General features: G+C 36.0%; 1 protein-coding gene across 14 annotated transcripts in view; it reads right to left on the bottom strand.

The window, feature by feature from the left end:
• LOC135195732 (protein turtle-like) overlaps window positions 1-25614 on the bottom strand; it is a 346860-nt gene that overhangs the window by 71272 nt on the left and 249974 nt on the right. For 2 of the 14 annotated variants that reach the window (XM_064222170.1, XM_064222166.1), the window contains exon 17: window positions 1713-1727. The exons of the other annotated variants lie outside the window; for them this stretch is intronic. In XM_064222170.1, coding sequence (XP_064078240.1) covers window positions 1713-1727 — 15 coding nt within the window. The remainder of the gene's footprint in view (window positions 1-1712; window positions 1728-25614) is intronic. 14 annotated transcript variants of the gene reach the window in all.

Below are 25614 nucleotides of genomic sequence, written 5' to 3' on the forward strand. Positions count from 1 at the left end.
GAAAAAGGGACAAATAAATAAAGATGATGGAACAGAAAAGAAAACCAGTACACCTGAACTCAAAAAACATTAGCAGAAAGCAGGAATGAATTTGCTCCTCGCTTTAGCATTTTGAGATCAGATTCCATAACTGCACGATATATACTACATTTTACCACCGTGAAAGTGAAATACTGGGCTGAAATACTTAGTGTAAATCCAATCCAGCCTGTTTTCATCTTTATATCTAAGCAGTCTGGATTTACACCCAGTGATTCATTTTTTGGGTGGTAAACTATGATATATAAATAATGTCAATGTGATTATGTGTTGTAATCAAATATATATATATATATATATATTATTTCTATATCTATATATATATATGATATATATTGATTATATATATATATATATATATATATATAGTACACACATATACTGGGAGTCCCCAGTTATCAGCGATAGTTCCATCCAGGCACGTGAGAATAAGTGAAAATCACTGATAGCTGAAAATCAGTGCCTCTACTATCCATGTATAAGCGCCGATACCCGATAAGCAGAAAGCTATGCTGAAAATTAGTGATTTTCGTCCAAAAATCAGATTTTCATCATTAGACAAGCACAGTAAAACTGGATCGCCGATAACCAGGACTGCCTGTATACATATACATATATAATTTATATACATATGTATTTATACAGTGGATGCCCCGTATTCACGTTCTCATCTATTCGCGGGTTACTCTATGGATCACATCTATCCATCATCTGGGGAAAATTCAACAATTCACAGTATTTTTCACTAAGAAATATTCACTAATTACTGTATTTTCATATAAATTTCATGACTACATGCATTTTTGTGATAAAACTATTAAAATATTAGGTATAAGCATTTTTAGAGGGGTTTTCTTGTGTTTGAAGAAACAAAATAGTAGGCAGTTCTAAATGTTTTTAGAGGAGTTTTAAGTATTCGCGGATTTTAGCTATTCATGCGGGGGCTCTGGTACGCATCCCCACAAATACAGGGTGTCCACTATATATACGTACATTTATGTATAAACATGTGTATACATATATATATGAGTATATACATATATATACATACATACATATATATATATATATATATATATATATATATATATATATATATATATATATATAATTCCTACAACACTACTTATCTCATATTTCAAAAACAAGTGTTAAATTACATTATGCTTCCACAAACAGTGAAGCTGTCTTTCAAAAATCCCTTCAGTGATCATAAGAAGCCCTATGGTTTAAAATTCTGTCAAAAAATACTAAACTACTTTTAACTGAAACTTATCTAGAATGATAGCCCCCTTCTTATTTTTACTATTTCTGTAAATGAGGTCTTATATTTTCTTCCTATTTCTAAGTAAGGATCACTTTTTTTTTTTGCACAAGTCCTACTGATCTGCTACACCTACTTTCTTGTGAATATCATCTGTTCTAATATGTCAAGTCGACGACTTTGTTTACGTGTTTTGCTGATGAATATTTAAACGCAAGATGCAGTGAATATGCCAGGACAGCACAAATCATCGTTTTGAAGATCATAAATACATTCTATAATTTAGCAAATATATTCATTTTGCAAAAAGACCTGGAGTGATGCACAAATCCTTATGGCAAATAAATGATATGCTTACATTAATGCATAATGCTTCTTTCTAATGAAAACACAATAAAATACAACTCACTGATCCCTTCGTCTTCTGAAATGAGAATACGCAAAATAAATGGCTTCGACAACTTCTCACTATTAGCTTATAACTATATTTTCTAGCAAATACTTATTAATTTTACTAAATGATTAAAAATATTATGAGCAGAAAGGCACTTGAAAAATTTTCTGTTAAACTACTGAATTACAGACTTTATTTAACAATGGTAAAGTAAAAATTTTATAGTATCTCTAAACGAACGTAGAATGTTCTGTCTGTAGTGCATAATATTATTTAATATCTTTTCAAATTTTGTGTCATCAGAAAGTAAGAACACAGTATGAGAGGGAATAATAATCATACTAGTGAGATTGTTTGTGAAAGTTAATACCAAAATAATAAAATACATCCAGTCAATGAGTACTCGAGTCTCTATTAATGTGTGAAGTAGGCAAATCAAAAAGTGTGATAATATATTAGCCCAAGTAGTCTTTGTTCAATATCTAAAATAACCTTCAAAACTGAAACAGTTCTTGTGAAAATATGAATGGCTTAATGACAATGATACTTCATTAAAAGTCTATAGTTTACGGTGCAATCACAAATGCCTTATTATTATTCCAACCATTAATCTGTCATTGAACTCAGCATAAGTGTTTGTATTTGCTAATACATTAAGCTTCTAAAAGCACACACAACCAAGAACATGCAGGTCACATTACTCTAAATTACTTAAAATGAGAGTTGAAATAAAAGCACAGCATATGTACAGCTCAAAAGAACAGCAGGCAGCAATACTATTTCAATGTTGATTATCGTTAGTCTTTAAAATTAAACCATTTGTCAAGTGATCACTCTTGGATGGATAGCAGGTGTTTATGTAAATGATAAACAAAAACTGACAATATACCAAAGTACGTACCAAGTTCTTCAATATTAGCTCAAACCTAGCACTTTAACTAGAATTTTTTTCTGCCTGAAAATAACATATACAATACCAGCACGACTGCATCAACAGAACAAAAATAAACACTAGGAAGACTCTTCATCAACAGATGCCAAATTATTTTCTACAAGTGCAGTACGTATTACCTAACTAATCTTTTTTATGCACGACTAAACAGCTGGGCGAGTAATCTTCTCACCATTTCCATAATTTCTAGCTGGTTCCAAATGCAGTATCTAAAAACGATCTTAATATGTCTAGTTCAGGGAACTAATGAAGTTTCCTTTGTCAGATTCATATAACATTTAAATGAAACCAGTGTCCAAAGAACAACTGACGATTTTCTTCAATATAGTATTCAGAAACTGCATTACGTCTGCCTACTAAACATCCCTGTACAAACCTAATTATCCAGTACCTTCCACTGAAAATACCTATGATCATTTTGATTTAAGATTCCTATGAGCACATAATTTCAGTGATGGCTATCAGTGTCTTTGTTACCATCATTATTTGTTACTGTCATTACTTCTAATCACTCTGGGTAATACAATTAAATCCCCATGTAAGTAACTAACTGCTAATACTGTTACACTGTTCCATGAATCACAACTAGTCAAGTAGTTAACTTACGCTATTCCATGAATCAAAACTAGTCAAGCAGTTAACTATCTCCAAATACTATATAAAATACAACTGTTGTACACCAATTCCTGTTTCATCAAGGCATAAATGATAGTAAGGACGATACATATCCTTGACAAATGTGTACCTAAACTGTTCATGGAAAAAGTCCACAAATTATCAACATAATCACAGATTTCTCCATGGAAAGGAAATGGATCAACAAAATTCCCTAGTGAGACTACACATTGCTGCCAAGTGTGTCACTCTTAAGAACAGAAGTAACTCAAGTTTTCACCATTCACCTGTTCCCCTTTAAAGAAGTTGCAGAAGGTATTACCCTTCCAGTTCAAAGCAAATCTTTGGGATGAGTTGCTGGTAACTCCATTTTTTTTAAACACTGATTATGACCAACACAACTGTAACTAACAGGTACTTGGTCAAGTCTTAGGCCAACAAAGGTACAATGTTTTTGTTTTTTTTAGCATACAGACCAAGTGCTGCAAGTGGCACCTCAAGCTGCACTGACTTTATCTTTTTGTTTTTTGTGTTCCCAAGGGTGGGATAAGAAAAGGCTATTGAGAGCTCCACAGGTTAATGGAGCCTCTCCATCCCTCTGTCCTTTCCTGAAAGTCAAACCAGGAACCACTAGATTGGTAGGCAATAATCCCACTTGAAGTATTCACAATAAAGAGGCCCTCGTCATCAATATTATCTTTTAAGTGGTTTAACCAAATCACTGAATAAAGACTGACTAAATATCAAGGTCTGGGATACAGTGGAACTGCAGAAGATTCCAAGAAATTTCTATGAGGGATTTTTGTTTGAACTTGGTATTTATTGTTGGTTAACAACTGGACTATCCCAATAAACATGTCCAACCATTACAAGTGAAACATTTTCACTGCATGTTGGGATTGGGTGATGTAAGGTAGGCTTTGAATTATCAAAGGTTCAAATGAGTATGGAAACTGCAAAGTTGGGACAATATTACTCCAGTATGGTCTCCATTTTTAAAATAACCAATCATATGGTTTCTGTGATCTGTTGGAATTTATTGCTATCAGACTGATTATAAAGCTTACTATACATATAATGCAGTACAGAGAATGAGCTGGAGTGAGCCCTGGCAAGTACTCAGCATTGACAGTACAGTATTTGATGTATCATAGTATATGCTGCATAATATGGTGTACAGTATTATTTCCTGTATTTTGATTATTTTAAAGTTATGTATCAGTTCTTCTATTACAAAAACACTGAAAGTTTTCCACTGAAAAAGACCAAAAATTCCTTCTCATTCTTAGCAGTACCTTAAAAGATCACTAGTTTTGATATCTGACAATCAACTTAACTTTAGCTCAGGGTCACAAGAAATTTTCTGTTATCATAAATCTATTACAGTGCTGAAATACAGCAATACTGTAAATTCTTTTACCCCGTGACCTACTTCACTTATTACTTGACATTTTAATGGCTTTAAAAAGTTTTAGGAAATAGTTAATAATGCACACCTGCTTTACTTTACTTTAATAAATTGCAGTTAAAATAATCACCAAGACTTCTTTATTTCATATCTTTATGAATACTGAACTTCTAGCATCAAGTAAGTGCTAATTTTCTGAATTATTTCAAAATGAAAACTAAATGCTTTACACAGAAACTGCAGTGGTATGTATTATGCAATATTAATCTGGTCTTATTTTGATTCAATATTACCAAGATTACGCCCTTGGATATACGTATAAGCTATCAATTTGTGCAAAATATCTCAGTAATTCTATGCTGGTAATTTAATTCATTTTGTATATAAGTACTTCCTTTAAGTACCTATCAACTGTCTAAAAAGAGCATACGCATGTCTATAACATGGAAATTTAAAAAAAAGTCTATACTAAAATTGCATCATATTTTTTTGGTAGGATCTTAACACACCTTAAAATTACATATATGTGCATAAAACTTTAAACCCTAACTAATGAATGATTAGACTTTAGCTTCATTGGTTAATGAGGCAACACTTTCGTATGAAAGCTGTTAACTGCCTACGTACAAACACTAGATCTTTTAACTGAAAGTACAATGCAGTACAATGGTTGGAGTACTACTGGCATTCCTGATTGCACCATACCATAGAGACAGTACTATTTTCTTACATCTAGATGAAATTTTGTCAATTAGCACAATATTTTATTGAAAATATGTAATGTATGGTAGAAAGTGGGTAAATACTGTACATGGTGTATATACCGTACAAACTGCACAATATATACACAAGAAAAGTTACATGATAACAACCCACCTGGGTAAATCATACTTTCAACCATGACAAAGATAATCATGCAATCATTAAGCTATAAGCTAAGTGATGGGAATTACCTGTCTGAAGCTGGAAGTTCCTTTAAGATAAACATACAGAGGGACTCAGCTAACATTCTGTACATGGCAATGAGGTAACGAATAGCAGTGCAAGCATCTATACATGTACATATATATTTACTCCTATTTCAAAATGCCACTGCAAATATATATGTACATATATAAAATACCTATGTATCATTGAAAGCAACTGCCAAAAGGAATGTCGAAGCACAAAATAGGAGAATATAAAGGCAGCAAATTAAAAACAAAAAAAAGATTACACGGATGACCAGCACAATTAAATCTAATCCCAAATCCTTCTTCATGAGGAACAGCAATGGGCGCTAGAGCGAAAGAACTTCTAAAACTATTCATATGTTTCAGATACAAGTGTTTTATTTTGATGTGGTTCAAGTGGGCAATATATTGCTGGTTGAGATCAAGTACTGTACAATATTTAACTGATAAGCGATAATTCCCACTGTAAAAGGAACCACATATCTCACATTTTGACTAACCGCTGGCTAAGTTGTGTCAACTGAAGGGAACAAGAGGAGAGCAAATTGATTAAAGTAGAGAGTCTGTGTCTCTGAAACATGAACATATTTTAAAAATTCTCAGAGGTTTGTACAAATTACTAATCCAGCAATTCTTCCTACACTGCCATAGCTATTGTGAAGGAAAGTGTTGGTTCTTAAGTTCTTCAGCAACCTTTTTTAATTGACTGGAAACAACTAAATTGGTGTTTTCTACCAGTTACTTAGTTTAGATTTATGATCTAAAGCTAGATATTTCCTATATAAGCTAGTATGTACATGAGAGATATCTGCACATTTACTGGAGCTTCGGCATTGTATCTTCAGTACCAAAAAACTATGTGATCGTGTGAATTCATGGCTAGCAGCAGACTTGGTTGTACTGGAGATGATGTGCTTATGACTAAAAAGGAATGAAATGATATTGATTATGGGAATTGCTAAACCAACTGCATGCCTAAAACTGCTCATCCTATCAAGAAATTATCTATGTAAAGTCAACTTCAAAAGTTCCCCGACACTCACTGAAGTAGATGAAACTAGCACATTCTCTGGACTGCATATGGAATGACCAATGGGTGTCAGTGGATGTTTGAATTTGACTGTACCTATGAATTATGCCCTTAAAATAAAATGCATCACTAGAAACCTGCAGGAACATATTGAGAAGCATTTTGGAAATGTTCAAAAGGTACAAACATACAAAACGCAAACTTCCTGTATGATCTTGCTCTTAAATTCCAGAAATCAATTCCTTCTACCATAAACAGATGATATAAAGTGCTGATTACCATAACCAGAAGTTAAGATAAGGATAATCCATTAATGTTATACTAATAACAAGACCCCAAAAACTGCAAATCACTCTCATGCCTGTTTAATGCAATGACCAGTAGGAAGACACTCTTCAGTGTGAGGTTTTTCAAAAAAGGAAATCAAGAGTTCACATGATTCTTTCGAAATTACCAAACTGAGATCACAACTGGAAGGTTCAAATATTTTAAGATGTCCCACTATACAGAGCATATATCTTTGCAAGAACTGATCCTTTTATATCAAGATCCACTTCCTCATGCAGGGTAAGGCCAGAAGAGAAGAGCTGTCTCTATTATATTATAATATAAACCACAGAAGATGGTCCATTCTGTCTGGTATAGATCCCCTATAGATTATTTTCTCATAGTACTTGCATGCAAAACTCTTCTCTGTTAAAGGGACTGGTGGGAAACATTCAAGTAAGAACATTAAGTGTCAGAAGGATGCAATGACAGTAATTTATGGCTATTACAAAAGCTTACCATTGCCACTAATACTCTTAACTTTTCTGCATATGTCAGGGTTAAAGGGTGACTCTTGAGGGAAGGCTTTATTACCTATGGCAAGGGTATCATCTCCCTAGTATGAATCTCAAAGCTATTACAACCACTTTTTCCTCTGCCTAACAAAGGATCATCAGTGCCACCATACCAAGCTCTTCAATCTAGTGGCCTTGGTTATCTAAGTAAACAAAACAATCTTCAACCAACTACCATCACAACCAACCAACAGCACAGCAAATCTGGAATCAGAGTCTCAGGAGGTCTGGGTTTGAATGGCCCTGCCAAATACATTTTTATTCTTCCATGGAGCTTCTCCAGTCTCCAGACTTTCTGTAACTTCAGAAATAATCTTAATGACTCCATTCTCGTTCCCTCACCATTGCTGAGATTCCCAATGCCATCAAGCTCCTTCTCTGGCCAATCTTCTCATTAACTGGGACCTCGTGGATGGTCGAACTGCATGGAGGCAGGAAAATACAGTCCCCATTCTGTAAATTTTCCAATGGTCTACACAATTCCTGGATCTCTTGCAATGGTCACCAAGTAAGTGGTTTCTCCCAGACCATGTGTGTCTTCTCTTCTTCTCTCCTTCCTTGTTGGACGGAATATCAGCCCCTCTCCATAGGAAGCCAAGTCTACTGTTAACAGTGTTGGCCAGTGGGAGAAAAGGTTCACTAAGGAGATTTGAGTGTCTAGGCTTCTGTCTCATCTGTTCCTTTCTTGGAATCTTTTTCCCAACTCTTATAGAGCTGAATTAAAGCTGAAACAGGTCCACCACCACCACCACCTGCATTACAACATGGGTAAAACAGGTCCATCACCTGCATCTGCCCCAGACAACTTGGACTGTGCTGTAAATCAGGAGTTACTCATTCAGGATGACTAGGTCTAGACTAGACCCAGGTTCAGCACTTGTCACTCCTGTCTGGGTCTATATTGGTTGTTGCAAGACCCTAGGAGCTACTTTAATTAATTGACCTAGTCCAACTGGATCTAAGGTGAATGAGTCCATGTTGACTGGATCCACACTGACAGACCAGAACAGGATCCAGGGTGATTGAACTCTTGCTTCCGTATGTGGCTTGACTGGGTAATTCTTGCCTAGCTTGAATTAAAAGTCCCTGAATGTAATGTTCAATGTCTGTAATAAACTTTGAAGGTCACAGTTTCAGTCCCACTCTGACACTGTCTGACCAAAGAATAACTTGCTAGCCATGGTCTGCCTACAATGTTTGCTCAAATGCAGGTACAAAAGTAACAGGGATGGTTATGTAGATTTTACTGGCTTGCAAAATTTAATAACTCCCAAACAACGGCAGCTTTTCCTCTTTTAATGGCATGATTCCATCTTAGTTCACACTGTTTAACAGCCTTGAACTCTGCCCTGCAAAGCATCTTTTTCTGATGGAGTGGGGGTGTGAATAAACAACATAGTATATTGAGAACATAACCTAATGTCCTCCGTCTAGGACAAAAATGCTGAACTATGGAGATAACTTTGTGTCATAGCTTTGGCCACAAGAGACAGGATAAGGCTCAGCAATACACAAACACAAAGAAAACAAAATCAAGTATCCTTAAGTTTCAGCTAAGGCATCAGCTGAACAGAAGGCAACACCACCAGAAAAATGTACAACCAATAATGTCAACATGCAAACTCTCGTCAAGTAATTCAAATTACAAGCAAAAACTTATAATCCAAACTTAAGAATAATGAAGGAACAGCTAATTTTGCATCATACAGAAAAAATGCCATAAACAATAAGCAAGTCCACTGAGCCCTAGTTACACCAACACAAACAAACACACAGACGCAATGCAAACATTTCAAAATTCATAAGCAAGAAGCATTTTGATAATTACGACAGCCATAAAAAACTAAAAGACTAAATGACTGTGGACGAATCATGATAATGATTTGAAGTAACAACACGGATCTGTGAAAAGCAATTGATACACTGTAAGGCCCAATACAGATAAAATCATGTTATGAATGTTATGAAAAATGTTTGGCAGATGAGACAGGGGCATCCCCTAGTGGAAAGTCTCACCTTGCATCTAACAATCACTTCCCTTTTGATTTTAACCTCAAATTCAGCATCCAATTACATACTCTAAGCTAAGTATGTATTAGGGTTTTAGTTGGAGGATTTGCGATTCACAAGGAATGTGACGGGCAAACATATTCCAGGAGCATGTTTAAAAATTTATGGATATTCTTTATTTCATCATAAGGCTTTTCTTAATTATTTTTCAACCAAAGCAATGAAATCATAAATGTACTGTAAAGTTACATAAAAACAATAGGTGCAAAAGGCTAAGTTACTGCGTTTACATCTCACCAAAATATAGGGAGCGGACAACTCTGCTAAAGTGCAAATAACTGAAAAGGCTTACAAAAAAAATTTTCTCATACAAATAGAAATTAATGATAAAATTACAGCAAAAATTCAGTATGCTAAGAGATACCAGTCCGTAAGAGATTTTATTGAGTAAAAATACTATCTTGCTCTGATTATTCACCAAGCAAGAATTAAGCATGCCCTAAAATTCTGCTGTATAAATCATAATGAACGTAATATGTAAGTGCTATTGTAGCCAATTTTTGAAAAATACATATGGGGAACTCATTTATTCTATATTTGTTGATAAAGGTACCTGACCATATGCTGTTGTTGTCAAAAAGTTATTTAATAAGACCAGAAAGACCAAGATATTAGCACCGTAACAATAAATTTGTTTTAAATGGAGAAATATGTAACTATTTTAACATTTACTGCATAATGTGGAACAAGTCATAACGTGATAAACTGAGAAAATAATGATGGTCTTTCTTTAAGATTTATCCTTCCCACAAAAACTGGAGTTCATTGATCACTATTTCCATTCAAATTAACAGTTACAAAATGTGCTTCATTAGTAGTGATTCTTGGTTTGGTTACAACTGATCTTCAATAAGACTTTCTCCTACAAACTCATATAAAATCTTTTTCTACATGACCCTCTATGGTCTTAGAAGCTCCTACTTTTCCTGTAAAATTATTCTCATATATTATTCACACCAGTACACCTTTATCCTATTTTTCCCTTTGTGAAAGAACATTTTGAAATACTAATAGTATTATATAATTAAATTACTTACACTCATACCTTTTACAAGTCTTGTAATACTGTGTGTGTATTTTAACCTAGTACTTATTTCTTAAAGCAAATTTATACAACATGCGAACTACAGTATTATTTTACTGCCACATAGGAGTACTGTAACTACTTAAGTTTTTTATTTCGTAACAAAAGAAAGAACTGTCATTTCCAGGTAATCTAGGAACCCCCTCAAAATGTATATCCATACTTCTTCACTCTGCTAGTCTGTTTGTGCATGGTTCTCTAGTAAGCATAACTATAAACATAATCACTGGTTTTAGGAACATTTTGTGACCACCTAGTATTAAAATCTTTTATCATAACATAAAAAGGTCAAAGGAGGCATTGGTGGAATGACACTGATGTGTTGGATTTTTAAATAATAAATGCTAGTATCTTTTATGACCTAATTTAGTGAACGCAACAAACTTATTGGTAAATGCTTAAGACTTCCTGATGCATTTCATCAGTAAGAAGGGTTAAAACATTGTTTTAAATGAATGCTGATGAGGAACTGAGGCAACAGCATAAGGATATTGTAAGTGAGATCTTACAATCTTTATGGTTTAAGTATTTATCTTTAAAGCTATAATCGGAGGCAACTTCAAAGAAGTCTCATACGAGAATCTAAAGGTTTCAAGGTGCCATCTTGGCTGAGATTTCATGAAGGACTCTAGAGGTGAAACCTATTGCTGTCAATTTATGGAAAGAACTATTCTGTGAGATATAAGTTTGGCAGAAAAGACTGCTGAAAGAAAGTTATTCTATCATTAATTTCCAAGAAAAATCTTTTCTTTCTTAAGAAGGTCGTGAGAGACTTCCCGAGGTTAGCAGAAGCCATTGTGGACTCCAGCAAACCTGAAAGACTCAGCTGTTGGAATTTCATCTCTGGAAATGTTCTAGAAATGAGTGTATTCAACTCCCCGGTTATTGGAGCGAGTTCTGATAAGTGATAACCTGGATTTTAGTACCAATAACCAGTTAATGGCGCCTCTGTTATGTATATATTGGTGCCATAACTCTATTGTTGGTGCTGATAACCGGAAATCAGCACATCATGGAGCAGGAAATCACCAATTTTCGGTGTTGGACAAGTGCCATAAAAGGGATTTTGATGTAGGAAAAATCTATTTCTGGGCGAGGAAGCCGTGTCGCTCCGTGAAATATGTCTCCTTTAGCACTATTTCTAGTAAAATATTGCTATAATACCAGAGAACTGCTAAATTGGACATGTCAGAACTCTCTGACTCGCTCACCTATATAAAAGGTGTTGGTATAAAACTGGGGCGAGTGTTAAACACTACCACAGCAACCCCTCCAATTAGCCTTTTCCTCATCAAAAGCTCCTAAATATGGTGAGCCGACCCATAGGTCACACCCTGCTACCCCGTTGAAGGCGTCTGTGACGTCATACTTTTTGATAGCCACATTGCGTTTGCATGCTCGTGTAAAGCTATCTGCTCTTTTATTATATTTTGTGTTAAAATTTCATTATGGATCGTCAATCTGCCTCTTCACCCAAGTTAAGTACTGGTTCTGCATTTGTCAATATTTAGGGAGTGAATTTGCCTTTCGTTTTGCCTTTATTTAGGGTTTTGTTAGGCGTCACTTGACCGTAGCGGCGGCGAGTCGCCATTATGGCGTACCTTGTATTGTATCGGTTTCGAGTGGGCATCCATCCTGCTTGTACCGTGTGATATTTCAGTACATATTTTATTTATGTCTTGGGTGGCAGTTTTAGGTCAATCCTGTTTTTGTTTATGTTTTTGTTATTTTCATTATTTTCATGGTTTTGCACGGGGGTCTTCATTCGAGCACATGTCTTTGTTACGTGCTTTGCCGTATACCCACCATTATATTTTATTTTTATGTTTGGTATATTTCATTCAGTTATTTTTACCTTATTTTCTTTTTGTCTGCCTACCATTTCATATCGTTTTGTCAGTAGGCAAGTTAGGAGTTTCCCTTTTGCGCCCACCGTTATAGGGTGGCCTTCATAGCGGTTCTATATTTTACGAGATTTTATTTTCATATTTGCCCCCCCCCCGTGTTAAAGCATGATTTTCTTTTAATTTTGTCTATGTATATGTTGAATGTTATGTCGGTTAGCCTACATAGGCTGTCCCTGCGTTTTCCTCGTGATCCTTTATCCGTGGGGATACGCTGGGTCATATGATTGTTACCCCATCAGTCCTCCTTTCCTCCCCCTCACGTGGGGCTCCCAGTAGTTGGGTGCTCCTCTCGCTCAGGTTGTCGCTGACGGCCGATCCAAATCAGCGGAGGGGGGGTGTAGAGGGTCCTCCAGGACCTTAGGTTGGTGGGTGTCGCTTCTCAGCCGACCTCCTCCTGAGTTGATGATTGCTCTGCGTATTCAGCCTCGGTTTCCGTGGATTTGTTGCGCTCTGCTTCTTTCGGCTCTCGGAGCTTACATCCATCCGCCTAAAACATTCCCTCCCCGCATAAGGCGGGTTTGGATTCCGGCTTCTCCGGTAGTCGTTGAGGGCTATGTTTACGGAAGTTGCTCTTCCGTGGGCTGAGATAATATATTTGTTATTTTAGTTTTTATTTTCTTTTCGTTTTGCCACGGAACCTGGAAGTTCATGTGGCCGTCCCGGGATACTACGTGTATCCCTCCCGGGTCATACAGTTCCGGGTTGATTTATTTCTTACACAGTTCCCGGGCAGATTTTACGGGCTGCTCTAAGAGCAAGAGCCCATGCTGGCATAAGGTCAGCTTAAACTTCAACAACAACAACAAAACCGGATTGCCAATAACCGAGAACTGCCTGTACTGTATACAGATCCACTAAAAACTACTTTCTAACCATATACCATTGTGTACTGGGTCAAATGAGTTGAATTCTGCATCATGGTTAGCTATAAGGAAGTTCAACATTTTTTCTACTGTTCCTCTTATTATTAAACTTTGTGTTTATTTCATAAATGTCAGAACTCTACCTATGAATTAAGGAATATCCATATTTCATAGTCCCCCCAAAGTCATTCTTCTTCTGGGACATATCTGAATTCTTTCACTGTGACAGAACCTTCTCACTACCTTGGTATTTTACACCTGCTGCAAGTTAGTGGTAAATGAATTTAAATTTCTTATCCTAAATGTAGGTCAGTGGTATGGGATTTAGGCTGAATTTTCACTGACAGGTTCAGAATCAGAGGATAAAGTAGAAATATCTTGTCTTGAACTTGCCTGGGTGAAGAATATGATTTGTATCTATTGTCATGTTGATTGGGAGTACTTATCCTGTTTAATGGAATGGTGAGCATAATTTTGGTAGCGGAAGCAGATTTGGGTAAAATAGAAAAGTGAGATTCATTGTTAGTCTCTTTTCTAATGTAGGTCAATTGTCTTTCCAACAATGGGACACACACAATGCAATTTAGCATTCCTATATGGAAGAGAAGTAATATTTTCAAATTATAAAACAATACTTTCTCTGATTATGAGTAATAAACAAGACTCAAAATTCATAAAATGGCCTTATTTTGGTGCGCATTACAATAATGAAGTTAAAATCTGTAATGCACAACTCTGCAACAGTTTCATATGGAAGAAGCAAAGAGAAAAATCTACAAGTGTCTCAAGTTAGTCAAATGGGAAACTCAGAGGTATTAAAGTTGTGCCTGCCAATATAGAACAAAAATTCGAATGAAATGAAATTAGCAGGAGACAAAACTGAAAGAATAAGGGCTGAAAAGTGAAGGGGGAGGAAGGTACGCAGAATAACTCAGGACTTTGGAGCAGAGATCATGCTCATCCTGTAGAGTAATGCTTGCTAACACCTGACAAATATTTTCCTACTCTTGGTTACACAGCTGAGTATAAAACTATTCACATTTACGATAACATGTTTGTTCATCTTTAACATATATGTACTATAAAATAAAACTCACAGTGTCATAATTGTAAGAAACAACAACTTTGCTCATGAGAGACTCCTCAGTCACAGCATTTCCCCTGCTAAGATATTATGTAAGTAGAAAAAAACATTTATGCAAAACATTCCAAATGAATATGAGTTAGGTCTGATGACCTGTCAACATTATTCTGCATATTTGACTTATAAATTAAGACAATTATTCTTCAAGATAATCATAGCCAAAATAAATATGTTCAATGAGATTTCCTTAACTGAAACCCAGCAAACTGAATCACATGGAGATAAGTGTCATATTTATGTGTTGAGAAATATCTACTAATTCAAATTTACCTGATTCTATGCAATGGCACTAACAACTGAGGCAGAAAAACTAAAGCACGTAAGGCACCACCATGCACTTAGAAGGGCAAAATGAATCATCACAAGCAAATGAAAGAAGGATGACTGATGGAGGAAACGAATATAAAGAAAATCAACTGAAAGGATGATTAGTACACTTATCGGTAGTCTGAGTTATATTTGGACAAGTAACAAATTTGCTAAATGCAGGAGGAAGATACACAGACTTGAGGGACATTCCTCTGGTTCCTGGAATTGCAAGTGCTTTCATTTCATGTACACTGTATTAAACTTCCATTCAAAAATATAAAGGCTATATGTATAGTAAAGTCAATGTTTGAATTTCTGTTCCAACACTTAATATAAAATTCTACACCACAGCTGCCCTGTGAAATATACATTTTAACTGATGCATTTGGTTTAAACAAATATACTGATGCCTGACATAAATTTAGAGTCATTTACAGTCATTGTCCTTATTAATAAATTGAGTTAATACATAATATGGAATAATTTTGCTTATAATCAGAGAAGAAAAATAAACCATTAAACTGCATTTCCTATATTCCCTGCTAAGATTACTTAGCACATACCAGAGACATATATAAATTTACAGTGCATGAAACTGGTTCAACAAATTTGCCTAACCTAACATTAAGTGGCGATAACCTTCATGTAAATGTAAAAGCTGTGACCAGAATAGTTGGTAAAGTTAACTAGTACACTTGAATACAAATCAGTATTATTTGTTTGTTTTGCTTGTTTGTTTGAATGGTGTTTTTAGTTGCAAGGAACCAGTGGTTATTCAGCAACGTGACTTCCGAACCACGACGAGAGTGAATTTCTATCACCAGAAATACACATCTCTGACCCCTCAATGGAATGGTCGAGAATCAAACTCGCGGCCACCGGGGTGGCAGGTAAAGACCATACCAACCACGCCACTGAGGCACTATTATTATTATCTGTGGTTAGAGTGTAACCACAAATATTATTATTTGTGGTTACACTCTAAACTTGCAAGAGCAGCAGGTAGCCAAACTAAGGACATCAATTAAATACTAACAAGCCTAATACAGTATATAAAATATAAATAATACAGTATGTAAACTGTTTTTATATCCCCGTGTTTTACAATAACTTATGGGTGCTATACTCTGCATTTAGACTTGGTATCATCAAACCAGAAGCCATCTTCTCTCACTATTAGCCACTAAATAAGTACTATGCATGTGAGTGTGCCTCTGTCTAAACTTCTGAATGGTTAATGAAATCCCTGGATTCAGGACTTGCAGTCCCAGCCCTCTTGTATAAGGCCATAATTTCTTTTACATTATTTGTACATTCATGTACGAATAACAGAAAGGTCTTACACAGGGTATGAATTACATATTTGTCGAACTTTCATAACTTCCAACTGTGAGAATTGTTTACTGATTTTTAATCAACCAAAAATATATATGTAATGGCACCAAATGATTAAGAATGTATCCCTGCATCACATATAGGTATGTATTTGATATACGTACACAGGCAGTCCCTGGCTATCAGCAACCTTGGTTATTGGCAATCCAGTTATATGATGCTTGTCTAGTGACGATGATGACTGAATTTTCAGGTGCTGATCCCCGGTTATCGGAACCGATAACTGAGGATCAGCACTATTATCTGCAATTTCGGTTATCGTCACATCATTGAGTATGGAACCCTTGCCAATAACCAGGGACTGCCTGTATATATACACCCATATCTACATACGTATATATATTCTTGAAAAATCACAGTAGATGCACGTGACTTCATAAATAAGCGAATCCCACTGGAAAATGATAAGTCAGAAATCCAATCGCTTTTGTCTTTACTCAGACATTGTCAAGGAGCTAATGAAGTACAATTGGGGAGAAAGGTCTCAGGTACAAAACAAGATCAAGAATACCAGATGGTTAATTGTCAAAAGGGTAAAAATTAAAAAGAGATAATCCAGGATTATCAGATATCACACGGTCACAAACTTGAACAGATTTGACCCTAACCGAAATTACAAAGTATCTTTACAGTCCAAAACATGTAAAAACTGAATATATTAATTTTGTTGCTTATATTTATCTCCAACTTTTTTCATTATGAAAGCATCAAGTTTAAATAAACCATGACTTAAATTTAGAACATTTCTATTATTTAACTTGATAAAACAAGATTCAATGATATTCCTTTTAACTGTGTCATTACATGGGACTAAGGCTCTTGCTTGACTCCAGTTAACTGAAAAAAGTTGTAGATAAATATATAAGCAACAAAATTAATATATTCAGTTTTTACATGTTTTGGACTGTAAAGATACTTTGTAATTTCGGTTAGGGTCAAATCTGTTTAAGTTTGTGACCGTGTGATATCTGATAATCCTGGATTATCTCTTTAAATTTTTACCCTTTTGACAATTAACCATCTGGTATTCTTGATCTTGTTTTGTACCTGAGACCTTTCTCTCCAATTGTACTTCATTAGCCTCCTTGACAATGTCTGAGTAAAGACGACAGCGCTTGGATTTCTGACTATCATTTTCCTGTGGGATTCGCTTATGTATATATATATATATATATATATATATATATATATATATATATATATATATATATATATAATATATATTATATATATATACATACAGTGGACCCCCTGTATTCATATTCTCCGGATTCGTGGACTTCTCTCGGGAACATTTTCCCGCATTATTCGCGGAAAATTCGAATATTCGCTGTATTTTTCTATGAGAAATATCCACAAATTCCTGGTCTTTGTTTATCAATTTTCATCATAGAATGCACTTTTTGTGATAAAACTATTAAAAAAAACCAAGTATGAAAATTTTTAGTGGGTTTTTCTTGAGTTTTAACTAACAAAATAGGCTGTTTTCAGCATTTTTATAGGGGTTCCAAGTATTATATATATATATATATATATATATATATATATATATATATATATATATATATATATATATATATATATATATATATATATATATATAATATACATATATATACATATATATATATATATTATATATATATATATATATATATATATATATATATATATATATATATATATATATATATATATATATATATATCTTACAAGCGTGTAATGTTAGTGAATCACATATCATGTCTTGCTTGGAGACAGGCTGTAAGAGCAGCTTACTTGAGTGAAGGAATTTGGGTACGTAAACGTTTCACCGAGAGATGGCTTGTCTTGGCGTCAAGCATGTACATTTGTTTGTACGGATGTTGCAGGTCTAATAAACCAAGGCACTTGCAAAAGTCACATTCCTTTTGGTGAGCACAAAGAGGTCAGTTGGTACACGTCAGGTGTCGGGAGAGAAAACCCCCATCATAAAGGTATGACACATATTTTGTAAGACTTAGAAAACCGTTACCTTGGAAAAGAGAGAGAAGTGTGAAATACTTTCTTTACTTAAATTACTTTGAAAAGAGTGATGTGTGAAGTGTATCTATTATCCATTGTTATCTTTATTACAGATGGGTTCTATTTCATGGTACTAGAGACGGGAATCACTAACCTGACTAATATAAAGAACTTATTGACATTTTGGGTCTGGGAGTGAATTCTTAGTCAGGAGGGTAGAATGTTAACTTACTAGTTTTCTTTATGGGCAAATTTGGGTTTTTTGTCACTATGACTTGTTAATCATTTTGTTCTATTCTATATTCAACTGCTTTGGGTAATAAATAGTATATTTTTATACTTATGAGATCTTAAAGCGTAATAACATGGTTGCAGACAGAGGGCACCATTGACAACAGGTAAGAGTTTCCAATTTGTGTACTTTTAATAAAAGCCGGGGAGGGTAAGAGTAGTGGCAGGTGGTTTAAGAAGCTTTTTATATATTTTATAAGCTGTAGGTATGCTAACAAGGAGACTGGTGACCAGTTAGACATAGATTTTTTTTTTGGTAGGAAGAGGGATTACAATCATGTCACAGGCAACTCGGGGTTCTTTTTGCTGATTCAATGGGTTGGGCAGGGAGAAGCTGTTCGTCTCTCGGGCTAAGTCAGTGTCAGCCATCTTGGGATTCTTGAATACCAGTGTTTTAAAACGTGAAGGGGGAAAAGTTTAATTTTCGACGTATTAAAGTGTTTCACGTGTGGTAATAGTTCACCCATATTTGCGGTACGTATACGAATTCGGTTTCCAGTCATATGAAGATGTGAGTGTATTTTCAAGTTTTCCTTTCTTATTTTCTTCTTTTTATCTTTTATATTTTTTTTACTTCTTGTTGTTGTTTATATTCCTTTTGTTTGTTTGTGGCGAATTTACTCGAGCGGAGTTTTTTGTTGCAAGTCACGCCCTGAGAGAGAGAGAGAGAGAGAGAGAGAGAGAGAGAGAGAGAGAGAGAGAGAGAGAGAGAGAGAGAGAGAGACATTCGCCAGGGTGTAGTGCTTAGTAAACGTTTTGTATTTTTTTCTTTTTCTGTCCCTTCCCTATTTTTTGTTGTTGTTGCTTTCTTGGGATGATATACTGGGCGTGGGGCGAGTTTGCCTTTTGTTATCCATTATTGGGGGAAAATTTGTATTAATTTTTCTGGATTGGGTTTTGTGTATATAAATACATTGATGTTATTGAGATCGGGGAATCTTATAGAACAAAATAGCTTTCGGAAACAGAGAAAGATGGCGGATACTAAGAGTACCACAATGCTACTTCATCACATAACGAACGTGAGTGCGGGCGTGAGTCCATTCAGAGGGATGGTAGATGGCGTTCTAGCACAAATTGTCCAAATTTTTATTGAAGGAGTGAATAATTATTTAGCGGGAAAGAATATATCGGACGATATAGGGGCATTTAGAGAGGCGAAAGCTTTGCTAGATTTCAATAGGGGAGACCCCTCCCATCCATTGCTGGAGTTTCCAATTTACAAAATGTCGTACCTGGACGGACTTGCAAGCATTTTTTAAAACAGCTTATGGCGTGTCTCCTTACAACTTTCCCTTGTTAGCGGTACCTAAGAAAGACGGTTCTGTCCGTGTATGCATCGATTTTAGACGTTTAAATGAGAAGACGATCCCTGACCGCTACCCAGTCGCGTGCATACCAGATCTTTTTGTTGAAATTGGGGGACATAACATTTATATATCAATTGATTTGGCGCAGGGTTTTTTACAGGTCCCTCTTAGTGAGAGTAGCAAGGAATATACCGCTTTTTCAGTGCCCAAGGGACACTATGAATTTACGCGAATGCCTTTCAGTTTATCGGGCAGTCCGATGACCTTTACCAGGTTGGTGAACACAGTTTTGCACAGGTTATTGGGCAAAAATGTTTTTGCGTATATGGATGACATCCTGGTTGCAACGGACAAGATTGCGCAACACCTGGAAGTGCTTACAGAAGTACTTAGGAGGCTTAAATTAGCGGGGTTGAAAATTAACCTAGCCGAGTGCTCGTTCTTGAAAAAGCAGATCACATATCTAGGCCACGTCATATCTAAGGAAGGGGTTAGAGTAAATGACGATGAAGTTAGAGCAATAGCGAATTTTCGCACCCCCAGATCAAAGAAAGAGATTAAGTCATTCCTGGGTATCGCTGGTTTCTTCAGGAGGTTTGTGAAAGGGTTCTCTAATATAGCAGCTCCCCTAACTGATCCATTGCGGGAAGACGTTCAATTTCAATGGAAGGAACCCCAGGTGGAGAGTGTTCAAAAGCTCAAGGACGCACTAATGAATCCCCGTTTTGAAGTTTCCAGATTTTAGCGAACCTTTCACATTAGTGACTGATGCAAGCCAGGAAGGTATAGGTGCTTGCCTTATGCAAAAGTTCGATGAGAAATTTCATCCTATAGTGTTTTATAGCAGGAAGTTCAGGACAAAGGGCAGCAACGAGAAGTCCACGGCCACCATAGATAAAGAAGCCTTTGCAATAGTGTCGAGCTTAGTTCATTTTAAAATGTTACTGATGGGGAATAAAATAGAAGTTCTTACAGACCCTAAACCATTACTAGATCTTTTTAATAAACCCGATTTGTCGCCAAAAAGAGCTCGATGGTTTTTAACGATCAGAGATTTTGATGCAAAGCTCAAATATATAGAGGGCAAATTTAATGTGGTTGCTGATGCTCTCAGCAGGAGTTTTTATGACACGGAAGGTTTCCAAGTAGCGCAAGTCACTAGCGAGGCCATACAATGGGATATATCTCTCATAGAGCAAAGGCAAGATGAATACAAGATTTTAGCAGATGCAAAAGCGTTTCTAATAGGGGAATTAGTCAAAAACGTTATATGTTGCCTTTTTCAGGTTTGGAGTTAGAAGGTAATCTATTGGCTAGGAAAATTAAATATAAGTTGAGAACCAGTGAAAGTAAAGGAGATACAACACAAATCGTAATTCAAAAGGTCCTAATTCCAGTGGTTTTGGATATAGTTCATTGCAGGTTCGGTAGTCCACACTTGGGAATAGAAAAAAACGTATGATGAGGTTCATGCTAAATACATTTGGAAAAACATAGGGAAAGATGTGGAAAACTTTTTAAGGAATTGTACGGTGTGCAACGCATGTAAGCCTGCAAGGACAACTTCATGCAAATTAGGATCGTATCCAATGCTGAGTAGACCTTTTCAGAGAATACATATGGATATCAAGCATAAAACGGCCGAAGAAGTAGCCATAGCGTTTTTCAATGGTTTCATTTGCAGATATGGCTCACCCGAAGTTCTATTAACCGACAATGGGAGGGAATTTGTGAACAAAACCTTGGAATGTTTAGCTGAAGTCATGGGGATACAGAAAGTAACAATTATTCCATACAGACCCGAGGCTCATGGGTTGTGCGAGCGAGCAAACAGGAAAGTGCTCGAGGCTCTCAGGAAAACTGTAGGTGGTAATGATAAGAATTGGGACAGATATGTTAATGTTGTTAGACATAGTATTAAGACTATGGTTAGTGATTCCATTAAAATGTCCCCATTTGAAGCTTTGTTTGGTTGTCCAGCACGAGGCACATTTGATTTGCTAACTATGCCTCAACATGGGGAGGATATGATCGAGGCGTTGGTATCCACAGCGAGAGAGAGACATGCTTGTCTCAGCCGTAATCTTGAATCCACAACCAGAGATATGGTACAGAAGAGTAATAGTAATACATCTGATCCCAAGATCAATGTCGGAGACAAGGTATTTTTAAAACTTAACGTGAGAAATGAACTAAATTACAAATTAGGCCCGAAGTTTGAAGGTCCTTTTAAAGTCATTGAAGAGAAAATTGGAAACAGATTTGTAGCCTTAGAGGAAAAAACAGGTCGGTCAAGGTTAACACATATCTCGAAATTGAAAAGAATTGGTTGTGGTGATTAATATATTGTCACGCAATTGCATTTTTTTTCTTTTTTTTCTTGCTGTCTGTTTTTTGCAATTTGGTGGTGGAATGCTTTCACGGTTTTTTTTTTTCTCTCTTTTATTTCCTTCTACTGTTTTTTCTTATTATGCGCAAATCTGCGGCGCTTTGGCATAAGATTTCGGGGTTAATATTTTACGTGGGAAGGTGTTGTAACACGGAAAATGTTTGTCTTCACCGAGAAACGTGATAATATACATGTGATTATTCCTGTACGTATGATATTTGGGGCTGAATTTTTGGAGTTTCATGAGCCGAATAGATGACATTGGGGTTTATATAATTCGGGTAATGTCGTGGGGAGTTAAGATTTAAGGACAATTTTTTTTTGGGGGGGGATGATTTTTTTGTTTTGTGTGGGATTACTAATTAAATGGAGAAAATATTTTTTATCACTGGAGTGGTGTTATTATTAAGATGGCGAATGATATATATATATATATATATTATATATATATATATAATTATATATATATATATATATTATATAAAATATAATATATCTATATATCTATATCAATATATATCTATATTAATATATATCTATCTATATATATATATTAATATATATTATATCTATATATATATATACAGTAGACCCTTGACTCACGAACGCATTGACCCACGTACAACTCGATCCCCGACCAAAATTATAGGTAAAATTTCACCCTTGACTTACGAACTAACTTTGAGATACGAACAAAAAAAAAATGCGGAAAATAAAAATTCTGTTTGGGTCATGAACTAATTTTGAGACATGAACATTTGAAAAATGCTGGAAATTTCTGGAAAATAACAATTCACTTTGTTTCACAAACTAATTTTTAGACACAAACATTTGAAAAATGCGCGAAATCGCCCAGCACACGTGAGAGCGTTTGAGTTGCCATGGGACCAGCCATCCTCCAGCCGCCCACGCACGGCGTCACCCACGCATCGCTCTTTGTCTCATCTCATTGTGTACAAGACGTTCGTCAATTCGCTTAGCATTTTTTGCGCTAAAACTTGTGATTTTCTTCATAATGGGCCCTAAGAAAGTGAAGAGTGATGGTGAGAAGAGGGTGCAGAGGAAGATAACCATTGAAATAAAGAAAGAAATTATAGAAAAGTTTGAACGTGGTGTTCGCGTGACCGATATCGCAAGTGAGTACAAGATGGCCAAGTCGACAATTTCGACAATTTTGAAAAAACAAGGATGCCATTAAAGAAGCAAATGTTGCGAAGGGAGTGACAGTACTAACCAAGATGAGATCGCAAACCCTCGAAGAGGCAGAAAAAATAATTTTGAAGTGGGTACATGAAAGAAACAGATGGCAGGTGATAGTGTAACGAGCCGATCATCTGCGAGAAAGCTCGGCAAGTGTATCAGAGTTTGCTGAAGGAAACTCCTTCTACTAGTGCCACGCCAGATGATTTTAAGGCTAGTAAAGGGTGGTTTGATAACTTCAAGAAGAGAACTGGAATTCACTCTGTAATTAGGCATGGTGAGGCTGCTAGCGCAGACAAGGCTGCTGCTGAGGCATTCGTGACTGAGTTTGCCGAGTTCGTGGAGGCCGAAGGATACGTCGCTCAACAGATTTTCAATTGTGATGAAACGGGCCTCTTCTGGAAGAAGATGCCCAACAGGACATTTATCACCCAAGAAGAGAAGGCGCTCCCAGGCCACAAGCCAATGAAGGATAGGCTTACGCTTTTGTTATGCTCAAACGCAAGTGGCGACTTGAAACTAAAGCCGCTACTTGTCTACCATTCAAATAACCCGCGTGCCTTTAAGCAGCACAACGTAAATAAGGCCAGACTGCCTGTAATGTGGAGGGCCAATACAAAAGCATGGGTGACACGGAACTTGTTTATGGAGTGGATTGATGAAGTGTTTGCGCCGACCGTGAGTCAGTACCTAACAGAGAACAAGCTACCCCTGCGGTGCCTTCTGATCATGGATAATGCCCCGGCACACCCTTCGTACTTGGCTGACTGCAGTGAACATGACTTCATTCAGTTCAAGTTCCTTCCACCCAACACGACCTCTGTTCTCCAGCCCATGGACCAACAAGTCATTAGCAATTTTAAGAAATTATATACGAAGGCGCTCTTCTCCAGATGCTTCCGTGTAACTGAAGAGACAAAATTAACCTTAAAAGAATTTTGGAAGAAGCACTTTAATGTTTTTCACTGCATAACCCTCATTGATAACGCATGGACTGAAGTTACGTACCGCACATTAAATTCTGCGTGGCGGAAACTTTGGCCCCAGTGCGTAACTGTCCGTGACTTTGAGGGCTTCGATGCAGAGATTGTGCAAGAAATTGTGTCCATGGGCAACAGTATGGGTCTACAAGTCAACGACGAAGATGTTGAAGAATTGGTCGCTGAACATTCAGAAGATTTGACTGCGGACGAACTTGTTCAACTCCACAAAGAGCAGCAGGAGCAACTTGCTCGGGAGCAATCAACTGACGAAGAGGAGGCTGGGGAGGAAGTTACAGATGTCAGCAGTGATGTGATAAAAGCCGCATTGGAAAAGTGGAATGATGTCCAGTGCTTCCTTGAATTGTATCATCCGGACAAAATTGTTACGAACAGGATCGTGAATATGCGCAATGAAAATTTAATGAGCCATTTCAGAAAAGTTATGCAAGGAAGGAAAAGGCAACAGACATTGGATAAGTTTGTGATTAAACGTTCACCAAAAAAACCTAGAAGAGTTGAATCTCCGGAACGAGATCTCCCCGACCTGGATGGGGGAGGGTCTCCTTCCGCACAATAACCTCCTCCCCACCCACCACCCTCCTCTTCTCTTGTCCGTCAAGCCAGAAGTCTCGCCAGTCATAGTAAGTGTTCACTTTACAAACGTTTTTATAGTGTTAGTTTACCATTTTAAATTATATTATTAGATATATTAAGGTTTTTTACACTGACTTTTACATTATCTGTATAAAATAAGGCAAAATATACATAATATATATTGGTTCGTAGGGGTCGAGAACCAATTAATATTATTCCCATTAAACCTTATGGGGAAATTAGCTCCGAGTCACGAACAATTTCGAACACGACCAAGGTCTAGGAACGGATTGTGTTCGTGAGTCAAGGGTCTACTGTATATATATATATATAGATATTATTATATATATCTATATATATATATAAATATATCTATATATATATATATATATATCTTATGTCTATATATATATATATATATATATCCTATATATATCTATATCATAGGTTATATATATATATATCTATATATCTTATATATATATTATAGTATGATATATATATATATATATATAATATATATATATATATCATATATATATATATATATACTATATATATATATATTATATCT

This window comes from Macrobrachium nipponense, chromosome 16, assembly GCF_015104395.2.
Source record: "Macrobrachium nipponense isolate FS-2020 chromosome 16, ASM1510439v2, whole genome shotgun sequence".
NCBI lineage: Eukaryota > Metazoa > Arthropoda > Malacostraca > Decapoda > Palaemonidae > Macrobrachium > Macrobrachium nipponense.